This window comes from Corylus avellana, chromosome ca3 (assembly GCF_901000735.1).
Source record: "Corylus avellana chromosome ca3, CavTom2PMs-1.0".
NCBI classification, from domain to species: Eukaryota; Viridiplantae; Streptophyta; class Magnoliopsida; order Fagales; family Betulaceae; genus Corylus; species Corylus avellana.
The window spans coordinates 3900645-3915503 of record NC_081543.1 but is presented as its reverse complement, the minus strand read 5'-3'; the positions used below and the strand labels follow the sequence as shown (position 1 = coordinate 3915503).

Below are 14859 nucleotides of genomic sequence, written 5' to 3'. Positions count from 1 at the left end.
ATGAATCGCAAGAAGCCAATAGAAAAAAGGTACATGTAATTAATAATTGGTCCCAACCATTTCGAGGATGTCCATCAACACTAGCTATCAACCTCTAATAATTCTCAGGAAAACCAAAGAAATGACCTCTAATAATTGCCTTCAACCAGATCCACCAAACCAAGAATCAACATAGTCGAAAAAGACTCATTTTATAGTTAAGGTTAAATTTTATAGATATAATGATACTTACAAAATATTACTTTTTCATATCAAATGTTCTTACATTTTTTTCACATCAATCCACGTCAGCTACAATAACAAAGAAAAAAATAGTGAAAAAGGGTGGTGTCAAAAAAAAAAATTAAAAAAAATGCAGTAAAACAAAATTCTAACCATAAATTACCATTTTAATTATAATATATTACATAGTATTGTTTGTTTCGAATTACAATATTAAATGAAGTATTGAAGGGGGAGATGCTAGTAATGCTACAAGTCCTTCTTGCATGTATTTCTTCAAGATTGATGTGTTTTTTAAAATTTTCTTTAGCTTTGTGATTGATAATTATTAAATTTTAATTGAATAATAACTTTAAAAGTTAATTTTTTTTTTAGAGTAACACAAGATAAACTTTTAAAATTGCTGGAGAATACCCGACCCTAAATATTGTTAGATATGGAGCGACGTGCAAAAAGTCTTGGAGGTAGGGACCGATTTTGGGGGGAGGAGGGGGAGGGGGGCTAGGAGTGGCAAAAAAAATAAAAAATTGTCAATTGATTCCTCTCAAAAAATATCTGGCTCTTGGTCCGTCTCCAAAGTAAAAGCTGGCTCTATCCCTACTTGGAAGGTGACATGCATCCTAGCTCTACTATACATATATAGCCACCAGATTGTATAATCTCCGCAATGGGCGGTGGAAGCGTGGATGCGCGGTCAAGGAAAGACTAGGATGGGATCATGTGAAAAGGTCAACAGTGAGTGAGCCAGTAGCAGCAGCCGAAGCCCCCCTTTTCACACGAACGTCAGTAGTACCACGTAGTATGTAGAATGGGTCATACGCAATTCTTATCCAATCAGCCAGCCTTTTGGGCCCCACCTTTCTACCTTCTCTGGCGGGCATTTGACAACGGATACTTCCGCTGCGGTTCCAAAACTCCCTTTTTGTTTTTCAATTTCCGAAATTCAAATTCAATTATTATTATTGTCATATTTTCTCCATCTCCATAGACTCTATTGTCTCTCTATATATACATACAACGTACACGTTCACAATGAACTGCAAATTCAGATCCCTCCAGCAACCTCTTAATTCTCTGTGTCTCCTCTCTGAGTGAAGATGAAGAAGAGCAGCAACAGTGAGGCATCCAAGGTTGACAGAAAGATGGTGGAAAGAAACAGAAGAATCCAAATGAAAGGCCTTTGCTTCAAGCTTGCTTCTCTTATTCCCCCCCACTACATCAAACCCTCCAAGGTATTATAACTCACTCCACCATGGTTGATCTTGCAATCTGATTTTTTTCTTTTTAGCTTCACCCGTCTGAATAGCGCCCCCTCCACACGGTTTAGGTAAAGTTCCAGCGAGCGTCAAGGAGTTAGCCAATTTTTTTTTTTTTTTTTGGGTTTTCTAGTTATGGTAAGTATGAATTAATTTGTACAAGTCCATATATATGGATTAATCAAAATGTTGAGAGAGTTAATTAGGATAATTAGAGGGAGAGAGATGCCAAAGCCAAACCTGCATATATATGTCTCTAATTCAACATTTACTGATATTTTTGGTTCAGTATTTATTAATTTGTTGCAGTCTTTCGTGGCCACAGATCCAAAGGCCTTCTTAGCTAGTACTTTCCCACGCGCGAGACAAAAAATATCAGGCCATTTTCCTTGAGTTTCTTTCGAATTATTAGCGACAGATTCATATCTGGGAGCAGAACCACGTTGGAGCTTCAGGGCTGGTCCCATGAAAATCTTGATACAAATTCTTTCAAAATTATCTTTTTATTCCCTAAAAAAGTGTTTTTTTTTTTTCAAAATAATAGCTGTGTTTGGAAAAATCCTTTCTTTTTTTATTTCTCTAAAAAAAAAGAAAGAAAGTTAAAACTCTTTTTATTCCTCTCTTCTTCTTTTTTCTCGATATTAATTATCCCCCCCCCCCAAAAAAAAATGATAATAATCACACCTAAAATGAGTTTCCAGTGTGTGTTTTCTCGATATTCCGTGTATATATTTACTTTCTTACAAAAAAGGAAACCGATGTGTTCTTTACTGCCCGTTTTAAGTAAAAAAAAAAATATTTAAACACGCCTAAATGAGTTTTCAGTGTGTTTTCGCCCTATCTATTCTATGTACTTTCTTACAAAAAAGGAAACCCTTGTGTACAATATTCCTTTCCTTTTTAAGTTTAACAAGTTAAATCTTCTTTTGTCTCTATTACTTGTCTCTATTAATTAATTTACCCCTTCACAATAAATCACATAATTATTATTATCATTTCTTTAATTTGTTTTGTTCTTCCTGTTTTTCAGGAAATGCTTTCACAGCTAGATCAGCTTGATTACGCAGCCTCCTACATAAAACAGCTGAGGGAAAGAATAGAAAAATTAGAGGGTGAGAAGGAAGAAGCAACGAGTTTAGGTAATAGCAATAAGATGATTGACACGATGAAGATTGGCACAAAGTGGCCTGTAATTGATTTAAGAGACATGGGATCCAGTATAGAAGTGAGTTTGATATCTGGGTTGCACAAGAACTTCATGTTTTCTGAAGTTATAAGTATTCTTCACGAAGAAGGAGCTGAAGTTGTTAGTTCTAGCTTTTCTACTGTGGGTGATAAAGTTTTCCATTCAATTCATGCTCAGGTACACGTACCGTCTATAATTCTTATTTTCATCCCAAAGTCTTTGGCAAAAAAGAAGCGTTTAGTTTAATGACGTTTTCCTAAAATACGTCATTTTACTGTTCTATATATATATTTGCTAATACAATTCACTTTTATTTGATGAATTATGTAGGTAAAAATTTCTAGAGTTGGAGTTGATACTTCAAGGGTATTGCAAAGATTGCAGGAGTTGGTATACTGAATCCATCTGTTGCTGCAAATCATTTAATTAGATTGGAGGATGGGAGTAACTCAGTTCTCATGCATTTTTCTTTTCTCCAAAACCTGAAGATCAAGATTTTCTTGTCTGGGGATCCGGATATTTGGATCATTAGATAACGAGGGATGATCCAATTAATTAAGGATGGAGTTAACAGTTAATTTGTATTTGAATTTACCTTTGCTGCATGTAAATTAATTTCGAATTGAAGTTCAATATCAGAGTCATTCTCAATATATATTTAGTATCCATTATTGAATTTAGCTCTTGCGCTCAGAGCGTATATTTTCTATGATAATTATTGGATCGGAATGTTTTATAGTTTGGGTAGTGCTTAATAAGAGATGTGATTGTGACAGTACTTCACTTGTATGTATCATATTTTAGACCGTTTAGAACAAGTAGGTCTCACAACTCTTTTTATGTGGGGAATCTGAATTTTAATAAAATTCTGAAATTAAGCACCTCACGTAGCTTTAGAGAATCTTTGTTCTAGTTTTTGACCTATTATATATTTGAGCATTTCTAAATAAATTTAAGTCACATATATCGTATGCTTTATTTGATATTGTTATTATTGTTTATGGTAATTCGTAATCAAGAAAAATAACTAGATAAAATCATAAAAGGCCACCAAAGATATTATAAGCCCTCTAGCTTTGGCAATGGACCGGCTAAAGCTCAAATTTTTTTTCTAACTTCCTAACATTTTTATTTTTTTATATTACATCAGTCACTTTTTATTACTACTCAAATAAAAAATTTAATAAAAAAAAAATTCTAAACTTTTATTTATTTTATATTACATTAATCACTTTCAAACCAAAAATCATATATCCGGCATAGTGCCAAACTGGCCTAAGAGTTCGTTGTCAACCTAAGAATAGTATTCAACAAATGGTTGTTGTTCTAAAGAATCTAAACTAAATTAAAATATTTGAAATATCAAGCAAAATATATTCAACAATATTTTTATCACAAAAATTGGAAAGCAAGTCGAATAGAAAGCTTTTCATATAGTAATTAATAATAAAAAGAATAATAAATATTCCAACAAACAACTGTGAAGAAAAAAGGTACATATATATTAAGTACATGCAGTGACTTTTTGCAGTTGACTTATCAAAAAAGTACGTAGTTCAAACAAAACGTTAAACATTTAGAGATAATAAAGTGTTGTAATTAGGTTACGCGGATACATAGACTAGAGACTTTTGACTGGGTTCTAGAAGAAATTAAGAAACATGACTGTCTTGTCAGCATTCAGCCTTCAGCAACGAGGTCTAATTCTTTGCCATGTCTCCTCTCCTGGAAGCTGCACTCGGGGAAGAACAAAGTTGACTCGGTAGTTCAATTGGCTATTATTATTATTATTTTCTAAGAGGGGAAAGGAGTACTAAAAGGCCGGTGTCTCCCACTCTTAGGGCTCGTTTGGGAGTGCGATTTCAATAAGTGCGATTTTAAAAATTGCGTTTTTAAAAATTACGTTTTTAAAATCGCTACTTTTTAAAATCGCATAAGCGTTTAGTAAAACATACTAAAAAGTACTTTTTTTATCAATTGAGTGTTTGGATAACATTAGCACATAATTGCGGTTTCATGACCAAATTACCAATATGGATGAACAAGACAAAGAGGATGAAGAAAAAAAAAAGAGAAAATAAGGGTTTTAATATATTTTAGGTGGGTATTCTTGGTATTTTTTTCATTTCCGTTCTAAAAAAGGTAACTATTGCGCCAAATATCTTTTTAATAGAAATCGTGATTTTGTTTTAAATTCGCACTTTTTCAAATAAACACCATCTAATCAGCTTATGGAAATCGCAGATTTTTTTGCGATTTTAAAATTTACGTTTTTAAAATCGCAATCCCAAACACCTTAAAGTTGCGATTTGGTTTAAAATCGCAAATTATTTTTTAAAAAACGCACCCTTAATTCGGAAGGAGAGAAAAAGGGAATAAACGGGAATATTTCCAACCATAATATTGTAGGAAGTGGCCCATTTATCAAGTTCAATTGGCTATTAGATATTGACAAGAGATAGTTTTTTTTTTTTTTTGGTGGGTTCTGATCAGAAAGGTGTTAGTGCTGCCAGTATACAAAATACAAAATACAAAATACGAATAAAATAAAAATAAGAGGCTTCTAATTTGACCAATTTGACCAATAGGGTTAGTAGGAATTGAATCAAGTTTAGGCTTAAAAAATCACTACAAAACAAAATTTTTTTACTTTTTTTATACAAAATATTAATTCTTACTTTTTTCTCTTATATCAATCAAATCTGCTACAATACCGTTATACTCCCTTTTTCTATTATATTGCCAAACATAGCCCAAAGGACCCCAAGCCTCAGAATTTGACCTGGGGATCCATCCGTAGGGTTTCTCAAGGTTTCTGAACGATAGTTTAAGCTTATAAATATTAACACCCCACTCAGATGCGTGACAATTATTTAAAAATAAATAGCGATCTTATAAATTACGAGAACTTTTTGATATTTTAAAAACGATTAAAAGTATAATTTCCTCTTAAAAATATATTATAACATTTATGTACAAGTCTTCCACAAAAATGTGATAAAAATATTTTAACATTTACGTTTAGCGACCATCGAACGTTCAATGTTGTTAGATTTTATAGATTGGCTCATTCAGTGTCAGAAACTTTATTTTATGTTTTGAAATTTTATGGGTAGCTCATATTTAGGTCTGCAACCAAAGAAGGTTGAAGAAAATGTAGAAAGATAAACAAAGCTGAGTGTCTAGACATACTAGACATAATGAAAGAGTGTCCAAACGGGAAGTGGAAAAAGGGACTCTTGGAACTTATCGAAATAGAGATGTCCGAACAAACAATTAAGTGTATAGATGGTTGGAGGTACAGGGACCTCTCGAAATGAGAGATGTCCAAATGGCACTGTAGACATCATAGATCTAGTGAGTCCGGACGGGATTGTCGATTACAGTTACGAAACCCTAAGTGCGTCTAAACGCTCACTTCTCGTGTTTGGATGCCACCGTACATCACAGATTGTGGTTTTCTATTAATTACATGACTAATTATCATCTCTTAGTCACACTAAATTTTAGAGAAACTCTTGGGGAGTTTGGGAGATTTGGTCCAAGTGCTTGGTGTGTTACTGCACACAAGTTACTTGAGAATATACTTCAATGAGATTATCGTGTAGAACACTTGAAGGGTTGAAGTAGCCAACAAGGGTGTTGTGATAGCACAACAAGAAATCAACACAAAGTCTACCAGTAGGAATCGGTAAAGATTCGGCTAGCTAGTTGAAGATTGGCCAACATATGACTTATTGGAGTAGCAATTACGTGAACAACTATGACTTATTCCACCCCCTTTCCATTTATTTATTGATTTTGTTGGTTTTGTTTTCTGTTTATTTTATAAAAAAATTTAATATTTTTTGTTGAATATTATAAGGGGTAAATTTGGTTTTTGAAGTGTCAAAGTGAGGCTATTTTTGGAAGACCTTAGTCAAATATGACATTTTCATCCAAACAAACACTGAACGCTAACGTAGGGACTTAATTACAACAAAATGGTAGTTTAACACCTAAGTGTCACAATTGTCAGTTCGTAAGTCTTTATAAAGATGGTTGTTAGTTGAGGGGGTTAAAATATATTTAACCCTTAAAGATAATATAGCATATCATCAGGATCTTTGCTAGCTAGACAACGTTGGAAGATTGAGAGTCTTTGATAGTGGAAGGTGTCACATAGGAACAAAAATTTCCTCCTAACACGGTTAGAATAAATTTTTTCTAATACAATCTATTGAACTGTCATGTGTCTTTTGAATATGTGAGAAGCATATGTTTTTTTAATAGTTTTATGAAAACCTGACATACTTCTCACATGCAAAGGGACACATAAAAAATTTATAAACCGAGTTGGAGGAAATTTATGTCCATCATATTATATAGTATTTGGCATTGTGATCATCACGTTGATGTTTCAGATTTTTGAACTTGTTCCTGGAGATCAACTTTCTGTTTCACTGTGGATTTTAGAATTATGCAGTACTATACTTGTTATTACTTTAGGTTTTGTTTATTATGGTATTATTATGGATATGATATTATGTGAATACTGAAATTATATGGATGATTTTTTTAGTTCTCTAAGTGTATTATTTCATTTTAAAGATAGTTTTAATGACAGCCGTTATCATGCCTATTTTAGATTTGGGGCGTGACACATATTATATATATATACATACACTATGATGTTTGCGTGCTTTTTGAAATCTCTATTATAAGTTTATAAGCATGCATGTGTCATGTCGTATCATTCTCAGCATGTGTCATGTCGTATCATTCTCAGAATAGTCCATTGGTCACCATGTAATAAATAGTCAATTTTGGCGTATTGAATGCCTAATTTTAGTGATAGGCATTATCATGCCCATTTGGGATTTGGGACGTGACATGTAACATGATTTTTAATTGTGTGCCTTTTAAAATCTCTACCACAAGTTTATAAGCATGTGTCGTGTCGTATTCATTTTTAGAACAGCCTGCTGATTGCCGTGTAATAAATAGAGTTAATTTTGGCATATTGATCAATTCCTAGCTAGTTTTAGTAACAACCGCTATCATGCCCATTTGGGATTTGGGGCATGACATATATATAATATATATACCATGATTTTTGGGTTCTTTTTTAAAATCTCTACTACAAAGTTATAAGCATGTGTCGTGTTATATTCATTTTCAGAAGAGTATGCCAATGGAGTCAATTTTGGCGGCTTCATGAGCAATCACATACCAGGTTACTGTACATAGTACCGAGGAGGCGTCATACAATTGACATCTTGGTTGTTTTTTAATGATCAAGCAAGCCAGCTGCAAATACCTAAACGACAAGCAATTGCTATCAATGCATGCTGATCGATGATGCTGTCCATTTTTTGTTTTTTTTTTTGGTTCTTTCTTTCTTCTTCATTTCATTTCAATCATGGCGTCTCTCCATCGGGCCCCAATCGATTCCATGCTACAAAATTTTGGATTGGCTGAAGCCTGAAGGGGGAGGGGATCTTCAAGCTACCATTGATGAGTGACAAGACATCATCTCAGAAATGTTGGGAGCTAGCAAAAATGAATTGTCCAATCTTCTTGGAGAATCTATGAGTGATTTTTTGTTTTTAGTCATCAGTGAATTGAAAGTTGATGCCTTCAAATTAATGCAACTTAAGCCCGTAGTTAAGGGGAAATTAACAAGAATCTATAGAATCATGAATAGTTTGATATGATCTTCTTCATTTCATTACTTTCTTTTTAATTTTTAATTTTTTTTTTAATTAAAAAGGTTGGAGGGGAAGGCCAATTATAAATATCCTACTTGAGTGTGACCATTGTAGTACTAACCCGCTGAGCACTGCTCAGGAGGGGCCTAGGCGGTGGAAACTGCAGGCACTTCTTCAAGACCGACCAAACCATAGCTTAACACCTGCCTTACAAGGGCATCAATGAGACTCAATATAGCTAATACTAATAGGCTAAGGAATTCTCATTGCGGAAGTCGAACCTAGACCCTAGTGCATACCCAACTTTATGAGAATTCTCTTGAGATCATTGAACTACCACTCGGTGGTTCTTCATTTCATTACTTACTTGTACAAGTTCTTTATTTAATTTTGAAATTCACATCTCAAAGCTAGGAAGCCAACTCACCCATCCCAAAGACTAAGGAGAATTTGGTGCTTTGCTCCTTATGGAACCTACCTGCAAGTTTCTGACCTTGTCTAGTCTTTTGTAAGGGCTTGATTTAGCCTGTTTCTGGGTTGCTGTTGGTGTTTTGCAGCTTGTGTTTTTTTTTCTTTAGTGTGGTTTTCGTTTTGGCCTCTAGCTGTTTTCAGCCTGCTTTGCTAGGTTTGTTTTAGGTTTGATGTGTAATTGGTTATTGTTTTGATCTATAAAGTTGCTTATTCATAAAAAATAAAAAAATAAAAAATAAAAGCCAACTCACCCACGACTTCATTTCAGATTAAATTATATTGGTAAGTTTTCGACCACATGCAAAACTCTCTACCCATCGTCAAACCAAGACTTCTCCGGCCAAAAAACTTAAAAATAAAATAAAATCAATCAATCAATGCTATATATAAATATATCCAAACCTGATTTATAATTTGTTTAACAGAGAATTAATTTGGCAACAAAACATTTCACATGAATGCCACCCGATATTTTAGTACAAGAAAACTCACAAAATAGTACATATCTATTAGGATTCTTTTCCGTTTGTATGCATCAGTATATAATTAATTCATAAATATAATTACATGAAGGGAATTTTTAGTGTTTACATAAGTTTTAATTAGTACAATTTATAGGGCAAAGTTGTTCTCCTATCTAAATTGAAACAAGTCTATTTTTTTTTTTTAGCAATTTTTATTGTTGAATCATTTTAAGTATAACACTATATAGAGATAATTAATTAATATAAAAAATGCAAAGAAAAACTTTCTTGATAAAACCGCTAATACAGAATGTGTTTAAAATATATGTGATTCTCGTGCACATTTTCAATGGTTATCATCACATACATTTGGAAGGAAACTTTATTTCAGTTTATATAATTACTTTCTGTCATTAATTTCTAACCGAGTCGCAGAAAGTTCAAACCGCAAGAACATTAAATTAAGCTACGGATCAGTAAATATGGATGTAATCCAAATTTCAAATAAATCCAAAATTAATTCGGAAATCTGAAATTTATTACCTAATAATCTAAAGAGATATAGTTGATAAATAAATGTTTGATAGCAAAAAGTCAAAAGTTTCCTGATCGATTGATCTTTTCATGCAGAATGTTTGATTATAAGTAGAGTCCCACTGCAAAGTCTCCCGGCCATGTATGTACACATTTCCCCTTTTCCTGGCCTTTTCCCTTTGCCCTTTTCCCCCTTTTGAATTGAAAAAAAAAGGGTCCCAGTTTGATACAACCAAGAGAAACCCAATGTGTACATAATAAATATGGTCGGTGCAGGCGTGGATGCGGCCGGTCACAGCTACTCAGCTCACCGGAGAACAACCGAGCAAACTTGAATTAACGTAGGAAAATTAAGGAGACCAAAAATCAAATCCCAACATGCCAGCTGGAAAAGTGTTATATAATTGGTTTCTAATATACCTAGCTAGTCAACTTCTCTTCTTGTAATGCTTAGGGTCCGATCATCTTGCGGTTTCAATAAGTACGATTTTTAAAATTGTTACTTTTTAAAATCTTGATTGGTAAAACATGTTTAAAAGTGATTTTTTATCAAATATTTTTTTTATGGGAAATCGTGATTTTGATTTAAATTCAAGCTTTTTCAAATAAATACCCCCTATCCTACTTGTAAAAATTGCAGAATTTTTTTTTCTTCCAATTTTAGATTAAGTGCTTTTTAAATCGCAAATGCTAAACGCTTTATATTTTGCGATATCTTTTAAAAACACAGCTATTCTTACGAAATCGGAATCAGAAACGCACCCTTAATTATTTCGTTATTTGACATATTTTTATGTTGATACAGAATAATTCTATAAGTCTTTTTTGTGTCATTCTAAAAATAATGTGACTTTTAAAATCACAATTAGACTTGTGATCGATTGATCACTATTGAAATTTTCTCAAAGGAATAATTTAGTCTTTTAGTTTTAGTTAATTTTTATTTAAGTTATTAGAATTTTATTTAATTCTTAACTGTTAGTATTATTTTGTAATTCAATAACGGGCTTGGTCCAAAGTCGGTCAAATTAGAGTTAATTTAAGTGAACTATCGCACATTCACACTCCAACGGAGATAGATTGGAATTGATGAATAAATTAATAGATTTTGTGATTACTCTTCTCCTGTGGTGAGATATCATTCCCTTGGTGTGACATCAGTTTCCTCTACTTGCTAAGACACCGACCAGTCCTTTATCTTTCCCGTTCTTTATCTATTTGTGGAAAAATTGTTCTCTGTGATGCGTCATCATCAACCCAAATAATTTATATATTAGAAATGTGTCTTGTGCCTAACTCAACTCAAAAGCTAGCTTTTGAGTTGAGTTAGGCCCAAGACCCATTTCTAACATTATAAAACTGTGTTGTGTCTCTTGAACCACAATCTATAAATTGTTTTGGTGTTTCTTGAACATGGAGATCGACTTTCTACTTCGCTTCGGAATTTAGAATGAGTTGAAATTTGTTATTAATGAGATGAAATTTTATAATCTCTAGTAGTAGTAGTACTGTATATAAAACTATAAGCAGGCATGTGTACGTACGCGGTGTCCTTTTCATTTCCAGAATGAATATGTTGTATTAACTATATGCATGCACAGTAACATGCTCCAAATTTTTTGCATTGGCTGAACGCCGGTGGTGGCGGGGTCTGGTGATCCCTGTTCAAGCTACAATTGGGTGACAACTCATGGCCTACCTTGAAAATTTAGATAGAGATCTAGAGAGAGAGAGGGAAAGAGAGACAGCAAAAATCGAATTGTCCAATCTTCTTGGGAGTTCTTATCCAATCTGCTTCTTGGCCGGGGGTGCGTGGTGATTCTTTTATTTATTTATTTTGTTTTGTTTTGTTTTGTGAGTTATCAGTGAATAATTGAAAGTTGTTAGTTGTTACCTTCAAAGCCTTCAAATCAGTACAACATTCGATCGATCGATCGGTCGGTCTTCTTGATAATATTGCATATTCCTTGCTTTACGTGTACAACTTCTTAACCTTCGAAAATTTAATTTTGAAAATCACATGATCGATCTCAAAGCTAGGAAGCCATCTCAATCACGGCTTCATTTTCAGATGAAGATTATAATTAGTTGGGAAAGAATATATACTATATATATTGGTAAGAATCTATATAACCACATGCAAAACTCTCAATCATCGTCAAACCAAGACTTCTCCTGAAAATAATAATAATAATAATAATAATAATAATAATAATCAATATTCAATGTTTGATCTTAGTTTGAAATTAAACCTCTTGAAGATTCAATTGCATTTAATTTATATCTATAATTTTGAAATCTGAAATCGTTACCATATTTAGGGTCTATTTGGGTTTGTATTTTCAAAAAGCGCGATTTAAAAATAGCGACTTTAAAATATGATTTTTAAAAACGTACTTAAGCGTTTGGCGAAATCACAATTAAACATTTAAAATTCTGTGTATTTTTTTTTTTCTAGCTACTTATTTGTAATTTGAAAATACAATCCCAAACGATTTATACTTTTCTACGATTTTGTTTAAAATTATACTTTTTGTCTACATAATCGCAATGTCAAATACATTTTTAGTATTTTTTAATGTAAATGACACTATCGACGCTAGAAAACTTTTCACATGAATGCCACACGATATTTTAGTACAAGAAAACTCACAAAATAATGATATACTTTCATTATTATTTATTTATCTAGCTATATATTAGGATTCTTTTACGTATAAGCAGTACATAATTATTTGTGATATTTATCTGTGTCAACTATAAATATTACATGAAGGGAATTTGTATTGCTTAGATAAAGTTTTTTTCCAACCCCAAATTTATTAAATTAACATAGGTTTAAAACTAAGCTACACAGTAAATATCGACTGTAATCCAAATTTCAAAAAATTAAATTTAAAATGAACGTCAAAATCTGAAATTTATTACGTAATCATATATCTAAGGACGACAATTGTTAAGTGATTGATAGCTTAGTCTTCAAAAAATTAAAGTCAAAGTTTTCTATTCATTTTCAATGCTCAGTACTTATCATGTTTTATTATTACTTTTTTGGTCAAAATTGGAATTCGTCAATGTCGTACAGTCCATTCCCATGTATGATTTACTGGTGTATGTTTTCCATTTATTGCATGGGAGATCTTTTATTAAGAGGACTGGTCATTTCATATATATATTTTGCTCAACAATTACAATATTTTGAATATATATATATAGGACTATTTTCCGTCCAAACTCGTTCTATAAATTGATACAAAGCTACTTTCGCAAGACGAGGAGCTACTTCATTAGTTTTATTTTATTTTAACATGTTCGTACAAAAGAAGAAAAAATAGAGATAATAAATAATTACAAAAAGTAGGAAATAAGTCAAATAAGTGATCTATTCCTCTCAAAGAGTCGCACAATGCGGTTACTAAAGCAAAAATGACACAGAGTAAGACAAGCCTATCTGAACCCCTACTTGTAAACAGCGACAACCACTGGGAAGAGGCAAAGGCGGTAGAAGCACCGTTAGAGTCCGAATAAATCACGAAGACAATAACCTACAAAACACAAAAACACCAAAATGCAAATAAAACTGTTAAATATGCATTTCTTCTACCTTCAATTTTATTGGGTTGGTGTGACAGGATTTATAAACTCTTGTTAAAAAATAAATTTATAAATTCAAATTAAAAAAAAAAAAAAAAAAACGTGTACACATGTAGGGGGTGTTTGGCAACAGGGATGACCTTGGCCTAAACACTGTTTTTGTCATTTTCCTAATGTGAAATAACACTTTTGCCCTTCAGCCCAAAATCTCTGCAGCTTCTCTTTTCCTCTTCTCTTTTCCTCCAGCTCTCTCTCCATCTCCGTCCTTCTCCTTCACGAGTCAAGCTTCTCTCTCACCCTAAAATAAAACCTCCCGTTTCACCCTCCAGCTCCAACTCCGACTCCCTCTCGCCATTCGTCACCTCTGTTTGCTGGACTCCTCTCCCCCTCCGCCGCGACCTCCTCTCCATGGAGCCCTCATCGTCCCATCTCCTCCTCGCCGCCGCCGACCGCCAAGGACGCATCTGCATCCTCGATTTTCGCGCCCAATCCCCGCTTCTCTGGTTCGAGACCGACTCCGCATCAAAACCCGGCATCCAGGACCTCTGTTGGGTCCAGCCCGGCCCGACTCCTGTCTCCTCGCAGCCATCAACGGTCCCTCCACTCTCTCCCTCTACAGCGCCTCCTCCGCCCGCTGCATCTTCCAATACGACGCCGCGCCCGAGTTCCTCTCCTGCCTCCGCCGCGACCCCTTCGACTCCCGCCACTTCTGCGCCCTCGGCCTCAAGGGCTTCCTCTTATCCGTCAAGGTGCTGGGCGAGACCGAAGACGATATCGTCCTCAAGGAGCTACAGATCCCCCCACCGACAATATTGTCTGGTTGTTGAAGCTAAAGCCTAAAGCCTCACAGGCAGAGCCCAACAACACACCAATCCCTCACTTCTTAGTCACACAAAAAAAATCGGAAAGTGAAGGAACTGACGCAGGGGAGGGACTCTGTTTCGGTGCTTTGAGGATTTTTAAGCAAAAAAAAAAATCAAAAAGTTGAGGATCTCACGCAGGGGAGGTGCGCCTAATATGTGCTTTGGGGATTTTCAGAGAAAAAAACTCAAAAAGTTTGTAGAGAAAGTTGAGGGCAATATGGGGATTGGGGGTGAAATATTGATGGTCAACTAGTCAAAATATGAACAGTATTTAGGCCAAGGCTGTTGCCAAACGAAGCCGTAATATGGTCGGTGCAAGCGTGGATGCGGGCCTACTGAGTCGAAAACAACCGAGAAAACAAGAATTAACGTAGGAAAGGGAGACCAAACCAGAAGAAGCCACGCTGGAAAATAAATGGAGTCCTAGGAAATTCAATGTATCATGCTTGACCCTGTGGGGGCTTTTGACAAGGGATCCTTCCACAGAACGTTCACATGCGCGCTCTCGATTGCTTTTTGTTTCTACCTTCAACTTTCAAATCAAACTGTATATATATATATCAAAGACTTACGGCTTTA

The 14859-nt window shown here is 34.2% G+C and overlaps 1 protein-coding gene across 1 annotated transcript; it reads left to right on the top strand.

Moving 5' to 3' along the window:
* The first annotated feature begins 1164 nt into the window (after positions 1-1164).
* Positions 1165-3317, top strand: LOC132176253 (transcription factor bHLH162-like). The gene is made up of 3 exons (XM_059588405.1): positions 1165-1454; positions 2509-2841; positions 2995-3317. The coding sequence occupies exons 1-3, from the start codon at positions 1320-1322 to the stop codon at positions 3061-3063; spliced, it is 537 nt and encodes a 178-aa protein (XP_059444388.1). The 5' UTR covers positions 1165-1319; the 3' UTR covers positions 3064-3317.
* The last annotated feature ends 11542 nt before the right edge of the window (positions 3318-14859 follow it).

Excerpts from the sequence above, each read along its gene's own strand:
- LOC132176253 (XM_059588405.1), top strand. The coding sequence starts at position 1,320 with ATGAAGAAGAGCAGCAACAGTGAGGCATCCAAGGTTGACAGAAAGATG. Across the intron at positions 1,455-2,508 it reads ACTACATCAAACCCTCCAAG|GAAATGCTTTCACAGCTAGA; the intron begins GTATTATAACTC and ends CCTGTTTTTCAG. Across the intron at positions 2,842-2,994 it reads TCCATTCAATTCATGCTCAG|GTAAAAATTTCTAGAGTTGG; the intron begins GTACACGTACCG and ends TGAATTATGTAG.